The sequence below is a fragment of the Rhinoraja longicauda genome, chromosome 36 (assembly GCF_053455715.1).
Source record: "Rhinoraja longicauda isolate Sanriku21f chromosome 36, sRhiLon1.1, whole genome shotgun sequence".
Lineage (NCBI taxonomy): Eukaryota > Metazoa > Chordata > Chondrichthyes > Rajiformes > Arhynchobatidae > Rhinoraja > Rhinoraja longicauda.
Window position 1 is genome coordinate 12,862,643 of NC_135988.1, and position 21,704 is coordinate 12,884,346.

The 21,704-nt window shown below is 47.3% G+C and overlaps 1 protein-coding gene across 2 annotated transcripts in view; it reads left to right on the forward strand.

Moving 5' to 3' along the window:
* LOC144610194 (leucine-rich repeat transmembrane neuronal protein 4-like) overlaps positions 1–21,704 on the forward strand; it is a 228,358-nt gene that overhangs the window by 201,358 nt on the left and 5,296 nt on the right. The window contains exon 3 of one of the 2 annotated variants that reach the window (XM_078428760.1): positions 20,382–21,279. The exons of the other annotated variant lie outside the window; for it this stretch is intronic. Within the exon in view, the coding sequence (XP_078284886.1) occupies positions 20,382–20,681 (300 nt within the window). The 3' untranslated portion in view covers positions 20,682–21,279. Of the gene's footprint in view, positions 1–20,381; positions 21,280–21,704 lie in introns of those variants that run through there. 2 annotated transcript variants of the gene reach the window in all.

The following is a 21,704-nucleotide window of genomic DNA, read 5'->3' on the forward strand; positions in this document are numbered from 1 at the left end:
AGAGTTTCCCATGTTTTGCCAGGATTCCCCGAAACTTTTCAGCCCCTTGCACAGCACAGGAAACGGTTTCCGTCTCCCACGACTCTCCGTCTGAAGAGGGGTCTCGACCCCGAAACGTCAGCCATTCCTTCTCTACGGAGAGGCTTGCCTGTCCCCCTGAGTTACTCCAGGTCTTTGTGTCTGTCTTCGGCCCACCTCGTCCATGCTGAGCATTGTACCTACCTGAACCAGGGGCCACAGTTTAGGACTAAGGGGTAGGCCATTTAGAACGGAGATGAGGAAAAAACTTTTTCAGTCAGAGAGTTGTGAATCTGTGGAATTCTCTGCCTCAGAAGGCAGCGGAGGCCAATTCTCTGAATGCATTCAAGAGAGAGCTAGATAGAGCTCTTAAGGATAGCGGAGTCAGGGGGTATGGGGAGAAGGCAGGAATGGGGTACTGATTGAGAATGATCAGCCGTGATCACATTGAATGGTGGTGCTGGCTCAAAGGGCCGAATGGCCTCCTCCTGCACCTATTGTCTATTGTCTATTGATGTGTGTGAGTTGGCTGTGGCATCACCTCAGGGACTTTGTTTGGATTAGTTTAGATACTGCACGAAAACAGGCCCTTCAGCCAACCGAGTCCATCCAGAGATCACCATAAACTTGCACTATCTTGCATACTAGGGACAATTTGCAATCTTTTGGGCAATTGGGAGCAGTTTTGGACACCATATTTGAGGATGCACTGGCTCTGGAGAGGGTCCAGAGGAGGTTCACAAGAATGATCCCAGGAATTAGGTTAACATGATGAGCATTTGATGGCACTGGGCCTACATTCGCTGGCATTTAGTAGATTGAAACATACAGAATAGTGAAAGGCTTGGATGTGGAGAGGATGTATCCACTAGTGGGAGAGTCTAGGACTAGAGCTCACAGCCTCAGAATTAAAGGACATTCTTTTACGAAGGAGATGAAGAGGAATTTCTTTAGTCAGAGGGTGGTGAATCTGTGGAATTCTTTGCCACAGAAGGCTACGGAGGCAAAGTCAGTGGATATATTTCTGGCAGAGAAAGATAGATTCTTGATTAGTACAGTTGTCAGAGGTTAAAAGGGAGAAGGCAGGAGAATGGGGTTTGGAGAGAAAGATAGGTCAGCCATGATTGAATGGAGGAGTAGACTTGATGGGCCGAATGGCCTAATTCTACTCCTATCACTTGTGATCTTATGATCTTACTTGTGATGTTTACCGAAGCCAATTAACCGACAAACCTGCACGTGTTCGGAATGTGGGAGGAAACCAGAGCACCCAGAGAAAACCAACACGATCATAATCATAATCATAATCATAATCATAATCATAATCATACTTTATTAGCCAAGTATGTTTTGCAACATATGAGAAATTTGATTTGCCATACAGTCTTACAGATAAAGAGCAACAAGACACCCAAGTAAATTTTTAACATGAACATTGAATGTCGGTTTCCTCCCACACTCCAAAGACGTACAGGTATGTAGGTTAATTGGCTGGGTAAATGTAAAAAAATATATAATTAAAAAGAAATAAAAAAATTGTCCCTAGTGTGTGTAGGATAGTGTTAATGTACGGGGATCGCTGGGCGGCACGGACTTGGTGGGCCGAAAAGGCCTGTTTCCGGCTGTATATATATGATGATGATATGAACATCCACCACAGTGACTCCCCACACTCCTCACTGTGATGGAAGGCAAAAAAATGTTCAATCTTCTTTCCTCCTTTGTTCTCCCGCGGTCGGGGGCCTCGAACCTTCCGTTGACGGGGCGATCTTGTCTCCCACAACCAGCAGTCGAGCCCTCTGCATTGGGGCAATCAAGCTCCCGCATCGGGGGGAGATCTCAGCTTCCCGCGCTGGGCGATCAGACCCCGGGTCGGGGCTGGTCGAACCTCCTGCGGCTTGGTGCTTTCCGACATCAGTCTCTACCCAAGACTGCGAGCTCCTCGTTGTTGGAATCCGCAGGCTGCGGTTGGAGCCTCGATCCCAGGCAAAGGATCGCAGGCTCCGATGGTAAGTCCACGGCCCCGCGGTGGGGCTCGAAGTCAGTCTCGAGCAAGGCCGCCAGCTCCATGATGTTAGGCCGCAGAGCGACCGGAGATACGATCAGGAAAACAATCACATCTCCGGCAAGGTAAGAGATTGAAAAAAAGTTTCCCCCGACCCCCCTCCCCCACCCCCCACATAAAACAAACCAGAGAACATTAACACATACTTTTAAAACACACTAAAAATAACAAAAAAGACAAAAAGACAGGCAGGCCATTGGCGAGGCTGCCATCGCTGACGGCGCCACCCGGTGGATCACAGGGAGAATGTACAAACAGACAGCACCTGTAGTCAGGGTTTAACCCGGGTCTCTGGCACTGTAGCGTATGGCTAAGACTTTCTTGGACTGAAATGCTCCCAGTGGCGACATTACCCCTCCCGATTCAAGGCGGTCAACGGTAAAGTTACTGGGTTGGCCTGAGAGGCCAATGAAGCAGGGGGAATCCTGTTGGATTTCTCAAGTTTTGTGCGTAAGGCTCGAATGTTTAAATTGTTAACATGCAAGCAATAATCAGGTCAATGCAATCATGTCATGCCCTGGATTCAATTACTTGCTTGATTTGATAAACACATTTGGTGTCAGGAGACATTTCACGGTCGATGATTCGGTTGTGCCACTGTGCTTTCATTTTATTCTCTGGATGTGCCGCAGTTCGTTCTGTGGTGGCATCATTTCTGCTCCCTGAAATAGCCAGAGTCCAATCAATGCTGTTAGATCTGTGGCATTTAGATGGCTCTGTTGGATACAGACTGCTATCAGCCGTCACTTAACCTTTCCAGACGTGGTCACGTCCCCAGTCAGGACTGACGATTCTGGAGCCCAGCAACAACGGACTCGGAGAGGAATATGTTCAGAATCAGAACAGCCTTTATTGTCATCCAAAAAAACAAGTCTTTTGGACGAAATTCCGTTACCCACAGTCCAACAATAAGAGCAATAAAAATAAGCAATAACACACACAATCACAAACCAACACAAAACAAAAAAAAGAAACATCCATCACAGTGAGTCTTCTCCAGTCATCTCCTCACTGTGATGGAAGGCCAGAATGTATTTTCTCTTCCCCTGCCGTCTTCTCCCGCGGTCAGGCTGTTGAAGTTGCCACGTCGGGGCGGTCGGGGCTACCGACATTGAAGTCCCCGCCGTGCGGTTCCAGTCCGTGCCGGACGGTGAAAGGTCCTCGGCGGGCCGACCCAAGCCCCGCAATTCGGGGCGGGCGAAGACGCTGCCGCTGCCGGAGCTCCCGATGTCGGCCCCCACCCAGGGGCCTGCGAGCTTCCGACGTCCACGCGGCCCACCGCTGAAGCCTCTGGAGGCGAGTCGCAGCCGTACTCGCAGCGCCACCACAGCCTCCGAAGTCAGCCAGCTCCGCAGATGGTAACAATTGAAGCAAAATGCAATCGGGCCAAGGGGACTAACATTAGACTCGACCCGGCTTGTTGTGGGGTGGAACATTCTCCCATCGCACTTGCTGTGAAATGAATTGTGGAACGGGGCAGCACGGTGGCGCTGCGGTAGAGTTGCTGCCTCACAGAGCCAGAGACCTGGGTTCGATCCTGACTACAGGAGCTGTCTGTACAGAGTTCCTACATTCTCCCCGTGATCTGCATGGATTTTCTCCATGATTGCATCTGCTTCTACCACCACCCCTGCCAGTGTGTTTGAGGCACTCACCATTGAGTCTAAAGAACTTGCCCCACACAGCTCCTTAAAACTTTGCCCCTCATACCTTAAAGCTGGGATAAAGGTTCTGACTGTCGATCGTATCTATGCCTCTCATCATTTTATAAACTTTGATCAGGTCTCCCCTCAATTTGCAACGCTCTAGGGAAAACAATCCAGGTTTGTCCAACTCAAAGTCCCTTAATATTCGGAAATCTAGCTCTGTGACGTTCAAATTGTGTTCGGTGCCCCAGATTAGATGGGTGGCACGGTGGCGCAGCGGTAGAGTTGCTGCCTTACAGTGCCAGAGATCCAGGTTCGATCCTGACTACGGGTGCTGTCTGCACGGAGTTCGCACTCTCTCCCCCATGTGACCTGCGTGGGGTTTCTCCGGGTGCTCCGGTTTCCTCCCACACTCCAAAGAGGTACGGGTTCGCAGGTTAACTGGCTCCAGTGAAAATTGTGCATCCTCCCTAGTGCGTAGGATAGTGCCAGTGTACGGGGTGACCGCTGGTTGGCGCGGACTCGGTGGGCCGAGGAGCCAGTTTCCGCACGGTTTCTCCAGAGTCTAGAGGATAAAAGAACAAATGCTGTCAGGGCACACAAGGAAGGTATCACAGCTGCTTATTCATCTCGTAAAAATGGCTTAAACACCTCTTTAGTTCATTTGTGAAACACTGGCTGGATTGTCACCTGATTCAGTTGTTCCCCCTGGAGCCCATTAGTGATAACAGCTGGCCAGCACACACCTCTCAAAGGCATTTATTCATTCGACGGAGTTCGTCTGAACACCGTACATGGTGAGAATGAGTTACTGCCTTTGATCCGCTGCCTATTGTCTCATCTGTCATCACATCTCCTGCCTGGCACACTGCAGGTGAGTCCAGGATAGAACTGAAGGTTGGACAAAGTTAAAGACACCTCGCCGAGATCGGACCATGATAATCTCACATCTGTTCCGTTTAATAATGTGCTAAAGTACCTCACTGAAGGAGAAAGCTAGAGATGTAAGACAGGAGACCGTGAACGCTTATGTAAGTGAGTTACTCAGCGGAGGGCAGGAACCATCCTCTCCTCATCCACCTTGTCAAATCCTTTTTAGGATTTTATGTGTTTCAATTGTCCCCTCTCATTCTCCGAAGCTGCAGAAGCAAACCTAGCTTGTCTTGCCATTCCTGTAAAACAACCCGGCCAGTCCAAGTCTGACAAGCGCACTCTATGCAGCTACACCCTTCTTCAAATGAGGAAACCAGCCCTTCGCAAAGTACTCTAGATGTGGTCTAACCAATACCCAATGTGACGGAAGCATAGAGACGCAAGGAACTGCAGATGCCGGTTTACACAAAAAAGACACAAAGTGCTGGGGTAACTCAGCAGATCAGGCAGCATCTCTGGTGAACGTGACATTTCGGGTTGAGATCCTTCTTCGGACAGTCTGATGATGGGACCTGATCTGAAGCATCACCTATCCATGTTCGTCAGAGATGCTGCCTGACCTGCTGAGTTCCTCCACCACTTTGTGTCTATAATTGATGTATAACTTGAATTCAGTTTCTGTGGCAATAAACACGCTGTAAGCTTTCGTAATCTTTCCAATTGTACTTGCATGCTAGCCTTTTGCAAATCACACTCGAGGATATCCAGATCCCTCTCATCTCATCTCAACAACATCTCACATTTACATAACATGCTTCTTTTCAAATCTTTAGTCTTTGCTTTAGACTTTCGAGATACAGTGTGGAAACAGGCCCTTCGGTCCACATGTCAGTGCCAACCAGTAAAACACCCTGTCTACAAGCACTATCCTACACATTAGGGACAATTTACAATTTACAGAAGCCAAAGAACGTACAAACCTGTACATCTTTGGAGCGCGGGAGGAAACCGGAGCAGGCGAAGAAAATCCACGTGGTCACAGAAAGAACGTACAAACTCCATACAGGCAGTGTGTAAGAAGGAACTGCAGATGCTGGTTTAAACCAAAGATAGACACAAAAAGCTGGAGTTACTCAGCGGGACAGGCAGCATCTCTGGAGAGAAGGAATGGGTGACGTTTCGGGTCGAGACCCTTCTTCAGACTGAAGAAGGGTCTCGAACCGAAACGTCACCCATTCCTTCTCTCCAGAGATGTTGCCTGTCCCGCTGAGTAACTCCAGCGTTTTGTGTCCATACAGGCAGCATCCATAGTCAGAATCGAACACAGAACTCTGGCGCTTTAAGGCAGCAACTCAACCGCTGTGGCACCATGCCGCCCTGAATTCAAAAGTGGACAACTTCATATTTTCCCATGTTATACCCTGAGGGATCTTTGCTCACCTTCTAATTCCATCCACGCCCCTTTATTAGCCTGCGTCTGCTCTCTTCTCCGTGGACCTTTCCTCTGTAACGATAATGCTACAACTCTGTATCGCGATACTCTGCACTCTGGTATTTTTCTCTTTGCACTACCTGGTGCATTTGGTAATGTGTAGGAAGAAACTCAGCGGGTCAGACAGCATCTCTGGAGAAAAGATGGCGCGTTTCGGGACGAAACCCTTCTTCAGACTCGGTAATGATTGTGCTCATATCAAGTGTAAGAAAATAATTGCAGATGCTGGTACAAATCGAAGGTATTTATTTCACAAAATGCTGGAGTAACTCAGCAGGTCAGGTAGCATCTCAGGAGAGAAGGAATGGGTGACGTTTCGGGTCGAGACCCTTCTTCAGACCTAGTGCTCATATCTAGTGTGATTTTCCTGGAAAGCATGCAAAGATTTTCTCGGTGCACACATCAAGAATAGACCAAAACTAATTATGTGTAACCTTTGTACCTTATGCACATTTTACTAATGCTTTCTGGCAGTCTAATAACTGAATAAAAAAATTACTGTTTCTGAACCAGTCATATCATATATATACAGCCGGAAACAGGCCTTTTCGGCCCACCAAGTCCGTGCCGCCCAGCGATCCCCGTACACTAACACTATCCTACACCCACTAGGGACAATTTTTACATTTTACCCAGCCAATTAACCTACATACCTGTACGTCTTTGGAGATGTTAATCAGTAGCGACAAAAGGTGATGATTAAAAAAAATAGAAATTTAAGGTTTATTTTTATTTGAAGAAAAGTTCGTGAAAATGAAAAAAGGTGGCCCTCTCAAACACCCAATACTAATGTGTTAGTATTTCGATTGCTTACATTTAATAGGCAAACACAAAATGCAAAAACGATATCCCTATCTAGCTATCACTCCCACACTTGAGAGTTGAACTGTTCAGTTTTCCCCAGGCTTAACTTTTCTCACTTTTAACGACTTTCAGACGTGGATAAAGCACAGGAGAGAAACTAAAATTAAAGTCTACTTTTGCACATCACTATCTCCACTGAAGTCTTTTTAAAATTCAAAATATATTTTGTCCGAATTAAATTTTAACATCAGTTCGAATTATTTTGAAAAGTAATTTTGTTACACCTTAAGGAAATATATTCTGTTTATTGTTACCAAGCATACAATGAAAAGCTTTTTGTTGCATTCTATCCAGGCAGCGGAAAGACTATATATGATTACAATCAAGCTGTCCACAGTGTACAGATGCAGGATAAAGGGAATAACGTTTAGTGCAAGATAAAGTCCAGTAAAGTCCGATTAAAAATAGTCCGAGGATCTTCAATGAGGTAGATGGTAGCTCAGGACCGCTCTCGAGTTGTTGATAGATTGGTTCAGTTGCCTGATAACAGCTGGGAAGAAACTGTCCCTGAATCTGGAGGTGTGCATTTTCACACTTCTGTACTTCTTGCCTGATGGGAGAGGGGAGAAGAGGGAGTGACCGGGGTGAGAGTGGTCCTTGATTAAGCCGGTGGCCTTGCCGAGGCAGCGTGAAGTGTAGATGGAGTCAGTGGAAGGGAGGTTGGTTTGCGTGATGGTCTGGGCTGAGTCCACAATTCTCTGCGATTTCTTGCGGCCTTGGATGGAGCTGTTCCCAAACCATGCTGTGATACATCCCGATAAAATGCATTTTACGCGCATCTGTATGCTAGCATGACAACTGACAACATCGTGTAATCTGAACCAACCTAATTTTAAGGCATCCGAATCCACTGTTACAGCAGAAGAATAGGGCTCAATAAAACTCCAATAATCTGGCACTCCCAGGACTTCATTGGTGCTGAACTGGCAGATTCCGCACCGACCAGCGATCCCCACACATTAACACTATCCTACACATACTAGGAACAACTTACACTTATACCAAGCCAATTAACCTACAAACCTGTACGTTTTTGGAGTGTGGAAGGAAACCAAAGGTCTCAGAGAAAATCTGCGGGGAGAACGTACAAACTCCGTACAGACCAGCGCCTGTAGCCAGGATCGAACCTGGGTCTCTGGCACTGTAAGCGCTGTAAGGCAGCAACTCTACCGCTGCGCCACCCTGAATATAAATCCATTCCCATAGAGGCTCTACTTAATCGGAATTGTTTCAGCATCCATTACATTCCCGAGTGGCCCTTCACTTAATAATCCTTAAGCCAATTATTAAAATACACTTATGGAGAACTTGAACAATTGTGCTCTCCTGCCACACTCAGTTTACTTATGGTTAATTGAAACCAAGTGTCTCCATTACATTCACTTGTCCCTTGAGACGGCATGGGATTTGTTAATTTTTTGCAACAATAGTTATGAGGTCCCATTGGAACTCACTGAAGATTCTGCAGCAAAACTGAATGGATTTGGATAGGATATCCTCATCTGTTTCCGCATCCCTGCCTTTCCTTAGCTTTATCCTTCAGTGCCAGTGAAAGGCATCTTCTCTCCAGTGCCTTTGAAAGGCATCTCTCCAGTGGGCCAACATGGCACGTGGGTCACCCCTGGGCATCATGAGGAGAAACCTTCTCACCCAGAGAGTTGTGAATCTGCGGAATTCCCTGCCGCAGAAGGCAGTGGAGACCAATTCACTGGATGTTTTCAAGGGAGAGTTAGATATAGCTTTTAGGGCTAACGGAATCAAGGGATATGGGGAGAAAGCAGGAACGGGGTACTGATTTAGGATGATCAGCCTTGATCATCTGTGGGCTTGAGTTTGGGATTTGGCTATGTTCTGGCTCTGGGGATGGGCTAATAACCAAGGGCAGCACAGTGGTGACCTTGGAGCACCAGAGACCCTGGTTTGATCCTAACTACGGGTGCTGTCTGTACGGAGTTTGTACGTTCTCCCCGTGACCACGTGGGTTTTCTCAGAGTGCTCCCACAACACAAGGATGCACAGGTTTGTCGGTTAATTGGCTTCTGTATTTTCCTAGTGTGTAGGATCGTGCTAGTGTACGGGGTGATTGCTGGTGAAAGCAGACAGTCGGTTAATTCGAAGATAGGCAACAAAATGCTGGAGTAACTCAGCGGGATGGGCAGCATCTCTGGAGAGATGGTAAGGGTGACGTTTCGTGTCGAGACCCTTCTAATTCGTTTCAGTTTTAGGACTCTTGATAAAATGATAGCTTCACCTTCAACATTTTAACATTTGAATGCAGTTCAGTTTTTTCGTTTATTTTGTTACCGTCACGTGTACCGAGGTACAGTGAAAAGCATTTTTGTTGCATGCTATCCGGTCAACGAAAAGACTGTCCATGGTTACAATCAAGCTGCCTACAGTGTACAGATGCAGGATAAAGGGTATATCGTTTAGTTTAGAGTTTAGAGATACAGTGCGGAAACAAGCCCTTCGGCCCACCGGGTCCCCGCCAACCAGCGATCCCCGCATATTAACGTTATCCCACACCCACTAGGGACAATTTTTACATTTACCAAGCCAATTAACCTACAAACCTGTACGTCTTTGGAGTGTGGGAAGAAACCGAAGATCTCGGAGAAAACCCTCGCAGGTCACGGGGAGAACGTGCAAACTCCATACAGACAGCACCCGCAGTCGGGATTGAACCCAGGTCTCCGGTGCTGCATTCGTTGTAAGGCAGCAACTCTACCGATGCGCCACCGTTTAGTGCAAGAGGAAATGCGACTGCTGAAATAAAGATGTAAAAGCGTGGAGCGATTGTAATGTATGACAGCAGATCCCCTTCTGAGACCAGCGGGCAAGGAGTGGCCTGGCTTGGGCCCCATCATTTCATCTTGTCTTGTAGCTGATCATGTATAAAATCATGAGAGGAATAGATCGGGTAGAATATCTTGCCCAGAGTAGGGGAATCGAGGACCGGAGGACATGGAGTCAAGGTGAAGGGGAAAAGATTTAATAGGAATGACAATAGACAATAGACAATAGGTGCAGGAGGAGGCCATTCGGCCCTTCGAGCCAGCACCGCCATTCAATGTGATCATGGCTGATCATTCACAATCAGTACCTCGTTCCTGCCTTCTCCCCATACCCCCTGACTCTGCTATCCTTAAGAGCTCTATCTAGCTCTATCCTGACCGCACTACTCTTTTGACTTAAAACTCTCGAAATACAGCATGGAAACAGGTCCTTCGGCCCACTGAGTCCAGGCAATCACCCCGTACACTGGCACTCCCTACACACCAGGGATAATTTACAGTTTACAGAAGCCAATTATCCGACAAACCTTTACGTCTTTGGAGTGTGGGAGGAAAACGGAGAACCCTGAGAACGTACAAACTCCATACAGACAGCACACGTAGTCAGGATCAAACAATACAATACAATATATCTTTATTGTCATTGTACAGGGGTACAACGAGATTGGGAATGCGCCTCCCATACGATGCAATAAATTAATTAGCTAATCGGTATAAATTTAGACAACCCAGTGAAACAAAATTGGAAACAATTTAACAACAGAATAAAGTTCAAGTAGGTCTGTGCCGGTTCACTGTGCAATGTGACCATCAGGCTCAGCAGGACCGGTTCATGGCAGCTATGGCCCTGGGGATGAAGCTGTTCCTGAGTCTGGAGGTGCGGGCGTAGAAGGCCTTGTATCGTCTGCCCGATGGTAGAATTTTGAACAGACTATTGCAGGGGTGTGAGGAGTCTTTGTGAATGCTGGTGGCTTTTCTGGAGGCATCGTATGTTGTAGATGCCTTCCAAGGCTGGTAGCTGTGTTCCGATAGTCTTCTGAGCTCTATGGACTACCCGCTGAAGAGCTCTCTGGCGCTGAGTCTCTGGTGCTGTGGGGCAGCAACTCTACCGCTGCACCACTGCGCCGCCCCTCCTTCTCAGCTTTGCGTTGAGCTCCTGGGTTTACGGTTAGATTGAGTTCGTTTATTTGTCATTCCACTCCTTACAGATCATGCAACGAATGGGACGAAACAGAGTGCCTCCGGGGGCCATAGTGCAATACAAACGCAATACATATAGACAGGGGATGGCAGTGCAGTACAATACCATACGGTACAATACAATTAGACAGTGCAATACAATACAATACATATAGACAGGGGATGACAGTGCAGTACAATACCATACAGTACAATACAATTAGACAGTGCAATACAATACAATACATATAGACAGGGGATGACAGTGCAGTACAATACCATATGGTACAATACAATTAGACAGTGCAATACAATACATATAGACAGGGGATTAAAGCATGTAAACGGAAAAAGGTAATGCATTTAACCTAGAGTTTAATGCATGTAAACGGTGAATTTACTGTAATGAAGTGACTGTTGCAATATCTCCTTTCTCTCAAGTATTATTTAATCCCGAATTGTCATATAGTCATTAGAGTAAAGAACCTTAATTTTTTTTTGCAAAATTCACTGCATCAGATCAGCTGGAAGCACATCATCTGAGGAAGGGACTTGGGAGCAACAGAGGACACCCAGCTATGATACAGAATCGAAGATCAGAGAACATGATTATAATAATAATAATAACTTCCCCAGAATTTCCCCAGAACTGAGTGGATAATAAATGGGATCATTGCAGAATTAGTGCACATGGCAGCTCGATGATTAATAATAATAATAATAATAATAATAATAATAATGCATTACATTTATATAGCGCTTTTCATATACTCAAAGACGCTTTACAGAGATTTAGAGAACATAGGGAAATTAATAAATAGATAAATAAGTAAATAAGTAAACGAACAGAGAAAGGAGACAGAAGGTGAGGTGACCTTCAGTGGTTGAAGGCAGTACTGAAGAGGTGAGACTTCAGCGATGTTTTGAATGTGGTGAGTGTGGAGGAGTCTCTAACGGTTTGGGGTAGTGAGTTCCATAGGGTGGGAGCAGCGATGGAGAAAGCCCTGTCCCCCCAGGATCTGAGTTTGGTCCGAATGTGGGGGGATAGGAGATTGGCAGCGGCAGAGCGGAGGGTGCCGATATTGACAACCTTATAGGTTCTGCAGCCACAAATGTTTTTAATGATGAAAGTTTGAGGGAGTAAATTGGGTCAGATTATTCCCACTGCGAGGCTAATCAGTAAAACAGAGACAATTAGTTCGTTTGAAAACAACAAAGGCTTTATGTAGAGGATTGCCAGAGGAGTTCTTGCAGTGGGAGCAATAGCATTATACATTTGCTGAGGCACAGATTCGTTTAGAGATATGGGGTTGAAACAGAACCTCCTGCCCACCGAGTCCACGCCAACCATCCAGCATTCACTCACACTAGTTCGATGTTATCCTACTTTCTTTGGATGTGGAGAGGATGTTTCCACTAGTGGGAGAGTCTCGGACTAGAGGTCACAGCCTCAGAATTACAAGGTGTTCTTTTAGGAAGGAGATGGGGAGAAATTTTTTAGTCAGAGATTTTTAGATTTAGATTTAGAGATACAGCGCGGAAACAGGCCCTTCGGCCCACCGAGTCCGCGCCGCCCAGCGATCCCCGCACATTAACACTATCCTACACACACTAGGGACAATTTTTACATTTACAATTAACCTAGAAACCTGTACGTCTTTGGAGTGTGGGAGGAAACCGAAGATCTCGGAGAAAACCCACGCAGGTCACGGGCAGAACGTACAAACTCCGTACAGACCGTAGTCAGGATCGAACCTGAGTCTCCGGCGCTGCATTCGCTGTAAGGGTAGTGAATCTGTGGAATTCTTTGCCACAGAAGGCTGTGGAGGCCCAGTCCGTAGACATTTTTAAGGCAGAGATAGATAGATCCTTGATTAGTACAGGTGTCAGAGGTTATAGGGAGAAGGCAGGAGAATGGGGTTGGGAGGGAGAGATAGATCAGCCATGATTGAATGGCGGAGTCGACTTGATGGGCCGAATAGCCTAATTCTACTTCTATTCCTTATGACCTTATGACCTCCTCATCCGTTCCCCACACAATAGGGGCAATTTACAGATCCCAATTAACCTACAAAGCCACATGTCTATGAGTTGTGGGAGGAAACCGGAGTCCAGCAGTGCAGCAGTAGAGCTGCTGCCTTAGAGAGCAAGGGTGCCGGGTTCGATCCTGGCTGCGGGTGATGTCTGTATGAATTAGGGCGCTCTCTCCGTGACTGCATGGGTGCCTCAGTTTCCTCCCGCACTCCGAAGGTGCACAGATTTGTCGGTGAAATGGCTTCTGTAAAAATTGTACCTAGTTTGTCGGACAGAATTAGTGGACAGGTGGCCATTGGTTGCCGTGGACTCGGTGGGCCAAAGGGCCTGTTTCCACGCTGTGTCTCTAATGTACACGTACGGAGGAAACCCACACGGTCGCCGGAAGAACGTGCAAACTGCGCAGAGACAGCACCTGAGGTTAGGAACAAACCCGGCGCTGTGAGACAGCAGCACCACCTGCTGCACCACTGTGCTACCCGCAAAATAAAGTATCAGATATTAAATTGATAAGAACAGATGTGTCGGATGAAACTGCAGATGCTAGTTTAAACGAAATTCAGGGACAATGCTGTAATTGTGGGAGCACTGAGATCCTTTGAATCAGGACTCACGGTAGCGCAGCGGTAGAGTTGCTGCTTTACAGCGAATGCAGTGCCGGAGACTCAGGTTCGATCCTGACTACGGGTGCTGCACTGTAAGGAGTTTGTACGTTCTCCCCGTGACCTGCGTGGGTTTTCTCCGAGATCTTCGGTTTCCTCCCACACTCCAAAGACATACAGGTATGTAGGTTAATTGGCTGGGTAAATGTAAAAATTGTCCCTAGTGGGTGTAGGATAGTGTTAATGTACGGGGATCACTGGGCGGCACGGACTTGGTGGGCCGAAAAGGCCTGTTTCCGGCTGTGTATATATGATATGATATGATATGACTCGAGGGTCTGAGCTGTAGGACGTTGAGCAGGCTGGGTCTCTATTCCTTGGAGCGCAGGAGGATGAGGGGCCATCTTATAGAGGTGTATAAAATCATGAGAGGAATAGATCGGGTAGATGCACAGAGTCTCTTGCCCAGAGTAGGGGAATCAAGGACCAGAGGACATAGGTTTAAGGTGAAGGGGAAAAGATTTAATAGGAATCTGAGGGGTAACTTTTTCACACAAAGGCTAGTGGGTGTATGGAACGAGCTGCCAGTGGAAGTAGTTGAGGCAGGGATTATCGCAATGTTGGACAGGTACATGGATAGGACTGGTTTGGAGGGATATGGGCTAAACGCAGGCAGGTGGGAGTAGTGTAGGTGGGACATGTTGGTCGGTGTGGGCAAGTTGAGCCAAAGGGTCTGTTTCTACGCTGTATGACTCTATGACTCTAGGATTGTATGCCAGCTTCGTTTCATGAGAGTTGTGAGACTGCAGCAAGATACAGGTTCGTAAAATCAAAGTATCCATAAATTTAACATCAATGGTTCAGCTGACAATTTGCTATTGTTAAAAAGGAATTTATCATTGCAAGAGTTAGAACCTCGTGCAATAATTACTGCCCGTACACCCTCCTGTCCTGTCCAACATGGAAGATTAGTTGATTTATTAATTCACTCAATATGGAAGGGCCAGCTCATAATATTTACCTCAGTTTTGCATTCCTGGCAGTCAAACCATCTACACATTGGAAATGGCATCCTACACAGAGACAGCACCAGGGTCTAAGGGAAATTAAAGGGTGATATATCTGCAGTTTATTACATGTGTGTTGAGAGAGGCGTAGATAGGATGGGTAATCAGAACCCTCCCCCATGATAGAGAAATCAAATACCAGAGGGCATAGCTTGAAGGTGAGAGGGGCAAGGTTTAAAGGAGACTAGACCAAGTGGACCCGTTCAGCCCAAACCTCTCCTGCATTGATGCAGCGCCCTCTCCTCCCCCTACCCTCCCCCTCCTCCTCAAAGTCTCCCCCTCCTCCCCTCCCCCTCCCCTCCCCCTCGCCTCATCCTCCACCCTCCCTCCCTCCTCTCCCTCCCCTCCCCCTCCACCCCCTCCCCCTCCACCCCCCTTCCCCTCCCCCCACTCCATCCCCCTCAACCCCCCTTATACTTCTCCCTCCCTCCCTCCCTCCCTCCCTCCCTCCCTCCCTCCCTCCCTCCCTCCCTCCCTCCCTCCCTCCCTCCCTCCCTCCCTCCCTCCCTCCCTCCCTCCCTCCCTCCCTCCCTCCCTCTTCTCTCCCTCTCTCCCCTCCCTCTCCACCTCCTTCCCCTCCCCCCCACTCCATCCCCCTCAACCCCCCTTATACTTCCTCCACCCCCCTCCCTCCCTCCCTCCCTCCACCCCCCTCCCTCCCTCCCCCTTCCCTCCCTAGGAGATATAATTAAACTTTAAAATGTGAATGACTTTAAAAATATAACACCGATTTCAATGAAACTTCTCCATTAGCACCAAAGGGACGACGGTGAGTAAGGTGGGCCTAAAATTGTTGCGCTATCGTGTACCGTTTTGGCTGTAGTTCAGGAACAACCAAACAAACGTTTTTGTATACAGATGTGCGGGGCAGGTTTTTTACACAGAGGGTGGTGGGTGCCTGGAACCCACTGCCTGGTGTGGCGATTGAGGCAGATGCATTAGTGGTGTTTAAAAGAGTGGGGTTAGAATTGCAGCTTCCCATGAGAAGAGTAGAGAGACTATGAGGGGTTTGAACACAAAGAGAAAAATGTTAACCCTGAGGCCTTGTTTAATCAGAAGCCAATGTGTGCCGACCATTTCCACAAGCCCATTTACACTAAACCTGCACTAATCTTAGTTCCCCACACTTCTATCAACACTTCCTGAAAAGGCACTTGGACATGTATAGGAAGGGTTTAGAAGAATATGGACCAAGTGCAGGCAAATGGGATGAGCTTAGATGGGGAATCTTGGTTCATGGATGAATTGGGCCATGACACCTGTTTCCATGCTGTATGACTCTATCACCTCCCAGCCACCTCAAGTCAAGTTTATTTGTCACATACACATACACGATGTGCAGTGAAATGAAAGTGGCAATGCCTGCAGATTGTGCAAAAAAAAAGAATTACAGTTACAGCATATAAATTAAAGTTAATACAGAGAAGACAAAATTTGGTCCCTGGAGGCCCTGGATGGCCTGTGGGAAGAAACTCCGTCTCATCCTCTCCGTTTGCATAGCGTGACAGCGGAGGCGTTTGCCTGACCGTAGCAGCTGGAACAGTCCGTTGCTGGGGTGGCAGGGGTCCCTCATGATCTTGCTTGCTCTGGATCTGCACCTCCTGATGTATAGGTCCTGCAGGGGGACGAGTGTAGTTCCCATGGTGCGTTCTGCCGAACGCACTACTCTCTGCAGGGCCATCCTGTCCTGGGCAGAGCTGTTCCCAAACCAGACTGTAATGTTGCCGGACAGGATGCTCTCTACAGCCCCAGAGTAGAAGCAATGAAGGATCCTCATTGGATCCTGCACACCAGGGATAATTCTATGGTGTAGGAAGGAACTGCAGATGCTGGTGTAAACCGAAGATAGACATAGAAAGCTGGAGTAACTCAGCGGGACAGGCAGCATCTCATCTTCAGTCTGAAGAAGGGTCTCGACCCGAAATGTCACCCATTGTTTCCCGAGATGTTGTCTGTCCCACTGAGTTACTCCAGCTTTTTGTGTCTACCTCTAATTTTATAGTGGCATGCAGGAGGAAGAGAGGGCATCGGGGGGAAACCCACGCGGTCACAGTGAACGCGTGCAAACAGCGTTATGTAGGAAGGAACCGCAGGTGGTGGTTGACACTGAGGATAGATACTAAAAGCTGGAGTAACTCAGCGGGCCCGGCAGCATCTCTGGAGAAACGGTTCTGAAGAAGGGCTCCGACACAAAACGTCACCTGCTCCCCTTCTCCAGAGATGCTACCTGACCCGCTGAGTTACTCCAGTACTTTGTGTCTGTTGATCCTGACTACGAGTGCTTGTCTGTACGCAATTTGTACCTTTTCCCTGTGACCTGCGTGGCTTTTCTCCGAGATCTTCGGTTTCGTCCCACACTCCAAAGACGTACAGGCTTGTAGGTTAATTGGCTTGGTACAAATGGAACGGTGGCGCAACGGTAGAGTTGCTGCCTTACAGCGAATGCAGCGCCGGAGACTCAGGTCCGATCCTGACTACGGGCGCTGTACTGTAAGGAGTTTGTACGTTCTCCCCGTGACCTGCGTGGGTTTTCTCCGAGATCTTCGGTTTCCTCCCACACTCCAAAGACGTACAGGTATGTAGGTTAATTGACTGGGCAAATGTAAAAAATTGACCCTAGTGTGTGTAGGATAGTGTTAATGTGCGGGGATCGCTGGGCGGCGCGGACTCGGTGGGCCGCAGGGGCTGTTTCCGTGCTGTTGTCGCCAAACTAAACGAAACTAAACTAAACCATCTTCACATGCAAATGGCACGCAGACAGCCTCAGAGGTCAGGATTGAATATGGGTCTCTGGAGCAGTAAGGCTGCGGCTCGACTAGTTACTGATGTGAGTTCACAGCAGAACTTGGGAACAGGCTGGAGGACCAGGATAATGGATGGTTCACTGGGAAGGTGTCAAGAGATCCATGGTGTGCTGGATCTGCAGCAAATTACAGAGAGCATCGTGGCAATAACACTGATCCGGGCAAATATAGAACAAACCAAAAAACAATAGACAATAAACAATAGACAATAGGTGCAGGAGGAGGCCATTCGGCCCTTCGAGCCAGCACCGCCATTCAATGTGATCATGGCTGATCATTCTCAATCAGTACCCCGTTCCTGCCTTCTCCCCATAACCCCTGACTCTGCTATCCTTAAGAGCTCTATCCAGCTCTCTCTTGAATGCAATCAGAGAATTGGCCTCCACTGCCTTCTGAGGCAGAGAATTCCACAGATTCACAACTCTCTGACTGAAAAAGTTTTCTTCATCTCAGTTCTAAATGGCCTACCCCTTATTCTTAAACTGTGGCCCCTTGTTCTGGACTCTCCCAACATTGGGAACATGTTTCCTGCCTCTAACGTGTCCAACCCCTTAATAATCTTATACGTTTCGATAAGATCTCCTCTCTTCCTTCTAAATTCCAGTGTATACAAGCCTAGTCGCTCCAGTCTTTCAACATACGACAGTCCCGCCATTCCGGGAATTAACCTAGTAAACCTACGCTGCACGCCCTCAATAGCAAGAATATCCTTCCTCACATTTGGAGACCAAAACTGCACACAGTACTCCAGGTGCGTCTCACTAGGGCCCTGTACAACTGCAGAAGGACCTCTTTGCTCCTATACTCAACTCCTCTTGTTATGAAGGCCAAAATTCTTTGAAATTTGAGAACTGTGTTCTGGCTCATTGACCCTCCACCAAAGTTGCTGAATCTGTTTGTACAGTCACTATCATATTGCTATATGTGGGGCTCCCTGCGTATAGATCGAAGGTACCACAAAATGCTGGAGTAACTCAGCGGGTCAGGCAGCATCTCAGGAGAGAAGGAATGGGTGACGTTTCGGGTCGAGACCCTTCTTCAGACTGTGTATAGATTGTCTGTGAGAATCCTACATTAGAACAGTGATTACCCATCAAAATGAAAGAAATTGAGAATATGATGTTATGAATAAACCAGGGAGAATCCAATCACCTCTTTGATTCCCCCACTATTAGCATCCCAGAGGTGGCATCTCTGAGATTAACATCTCAGAGTCTGGTACAGTGGTAGAACTGCTGCCTCACAGTACCAGAGACTTGGGTTCGATCCTGTCAACGGGTGCTGTCTGTACAGAGTTTGTCCATTCTCCCTGTGATTACGTAGATTTTCTCCGGGTGCTCCAGTTTCCTCCCTTAGTCAAAATAACATGGAGGTTTGTAGGTTAATTGGCTTCTGTAAACATAGAAGCATAGAAACATAGAAACATAGAAAATAGGTGCAGGAGTAGGCCATTCGGCCCTTCGAGCCTGCACCGCCATTCAATATGATCATGGCTGATCATCCAACTCAGTATCCTGTATCTGCCTTCTCTCCATACCCCCTGATCCCTTTAGCCACAAGGGCCACATCTAACTCCCTCTTAAATATAGCCAAATGAACTGGCCTCAACTACCCTCTGTGGCAGAGAATTCCACAGATTCACCACTCTCTGTGTGAAAAAAAACGTTCTCATCTCGGTCCTAAAAGACTTCCCCCTTATCCTTAAACTGTGACCCCTTGTTCTGGACTTCCCCAATATCGGGAACAATCTTCCTGCATCTAGCCTGTTCAACCCCTTAAGAATTTTGTAAGTTTCTATAAGATCCCCCCTCAATCTTCTAAATTCCAGCAAGTACAAGCCGAGTCTATCCAGTCTTTCTTCATATGAAAGTCCTGCCATCCCAGGAATCAATCTGGTGAACCTTCTCTGTACTTCCTCTATGGCAAGAATGTCTTTCCTCAGATTAAGAGACCAAAACTGTACGCAATACTCCAGGTGTGGTCTCACCAATGCCCTGTACAACTGTAAAATGTCCCTAGTGTGTAGGATATATAGAACTAGTGTCTAGGTGATCCCTAGTCAACACAGACTCGGCTAATGGCCTGTTGCCGTGCTACATCTGTAAAGAAAAGTCCAACTCCCCCTTGCTTGTAGCTCTTTGCCTCGTGAAACACACACTCTCAGGGCTGGCACAGAGGTGCAGCGGTAGAGTTGCTGCCTCACAGCGCCTGAGACTCGGGTTCGATCCTGCCAACGGGTGCTGTCTGTACAGAGTTTGTACGTTCTCCCTGTGACCATGTGGGTTTTCCCTGGGTGCTCCGGTTTCCTCCCACACTCCAAAGACGCGCAGGTTTGTAGGTTAATTGGCTTCGATAAATTGGTAAATTGTCCCTAGTGCGTAGGATAGTGTAGGGGGAATCGCAGGACAGCCCGTACTCGGTGGGCCGAGGGCCTGTTCCACACTGTATCTCTAAACTAAACTAAACTAAACTCAAAATCATCCATGGTCAAACCAACCTACTCCAAAGACGTACAGGTATGTAGGTTAATTGGCTGGGTAAATGTAAAAATGTAAAAATTGTCCCTAGTGGGTGTAGGATAGTGTTAATGTACGGGGATCGCTGGGCGGCACGGACTTGGTGGGCCGAAAAGGCCTGTTTCCGGCTGTATATATATGATGATGATATGATGATAAAGAAAAGCAGCTAAAACAACGCGTTTAAAAAAATGCTTCGAAAATCTCCCTTAAACTTTCCCCTTCTCACCTTTAAACTTCTCACCTTGAATCTATTATCCATCTAGATAAATGCGTAAAACGCTACTAACACACAGCTGGCCAGGCAGTATCTATGGAGAGAGAGAGGTTTCAAATCGATGTCCTTTCATCAGAAGCGATGATCTGAATGTTTCCGAGGAAAGGCCATCGACTTGAAACATTGACACTGTTTCCTCTCCCCTGCAGATACTGCCCGACTTGCTGCCACGCGGACCTCCTAGAACGTGCACCGCTGTTTCACGTCCGCTCTTCTCCAACACCGTCTGCCAAACACGCGGCTTCTGCCACCGAGTCACACTCCACCCCAGCGTGGAAGGATGTCAACTGTCCTTGGCTGCCGCCGGGTCTAAGTCCTGGAGCACCCTCCCCAACCACACAGTGGGAACAACCTTCTCCCTTCGTTCTTCAGCGGTTCAAAGGGACGCCTCTTCGCCACCGACCCAAGACCGATTGGGAACGACCGCTAAACATTGGCCTTGCCAATGACACCCACGTCCCATAAAAGAACATTAAAAAATTATTTCCGTCAAAATTTTATTTCTGTTCTGTTTTCAGAGTGGCCTAATTCTACTCCTTTCTCTTATGACCGTATCAGACTAGTGAAAGGCTTGGATAGGGTGGATGTGGAGAGGATGGTTCCACTAGTGGGAGAGTCTAGGACTAGAGGTCATAACCTCAAGAATTAAAGGACGTTCTTTTAGGAAGGAGATGAGGAGGAATTTCTTTAGTCAGAGGATGGTGAATCTGTGGAATTATTTGCCACAGAAGGCTGCCGAGACCGAGTCAGTGGATATTTTTAAGACAGAGATAGATAGAGGTGTCTACTTGATTAGTACAGGTGTCAGAGGTTATGAAGAGAAGGCAGGAGAATGGGGTTAGGAGGGAGAGATAGATCAGCCATGATTGAATGGTGGAGTAGACTTGATGGGCCGAATGGCCTAATTCTACTCCTATTCCTTATGACCTTACGACCTTAATCCCAGGGTGTGCTTTGATGAGAAATGTAGCTGGTCAATATTTTGTAGCTGTGCTTTGCAGTTGACAATTTCACTCCTTTTTTGCCCCCCCCCCCCCCCCCCCCCCCCCCCCCCCCGTGCTAAACTGATAAAGAAACTCGGATCGCAATTAAAACTCAAACGTCAATTAGGGTTTAATTGAAAAATCAGTTGGCATATCTAATTAAAGATGACAGACTCTGGATGATGCACATGAATACTTAGATTAGCAATGAAAAGTTAATAGCTCATAAAACATCATTAATTGCCAAATTACGCTGAAGAAGTATATTGTTATTGAAGTGTAATTCACTGATTCTGAGAGAGATATTTAAAAATGCAGTATTCTTTTGAATTCATGCCGCAAGCATTTTGAGTTGGGGGATGATGGGTAATGTGATGGCTGAGCTTAAGGTGGTATTTATCTGCATTGCATCTAATCTACTGGATCTTCAGTAATGCCACAATGAATTTTGCCTTGAATTTTGCTGCTGTTTCTTTACACCTTCTGCTA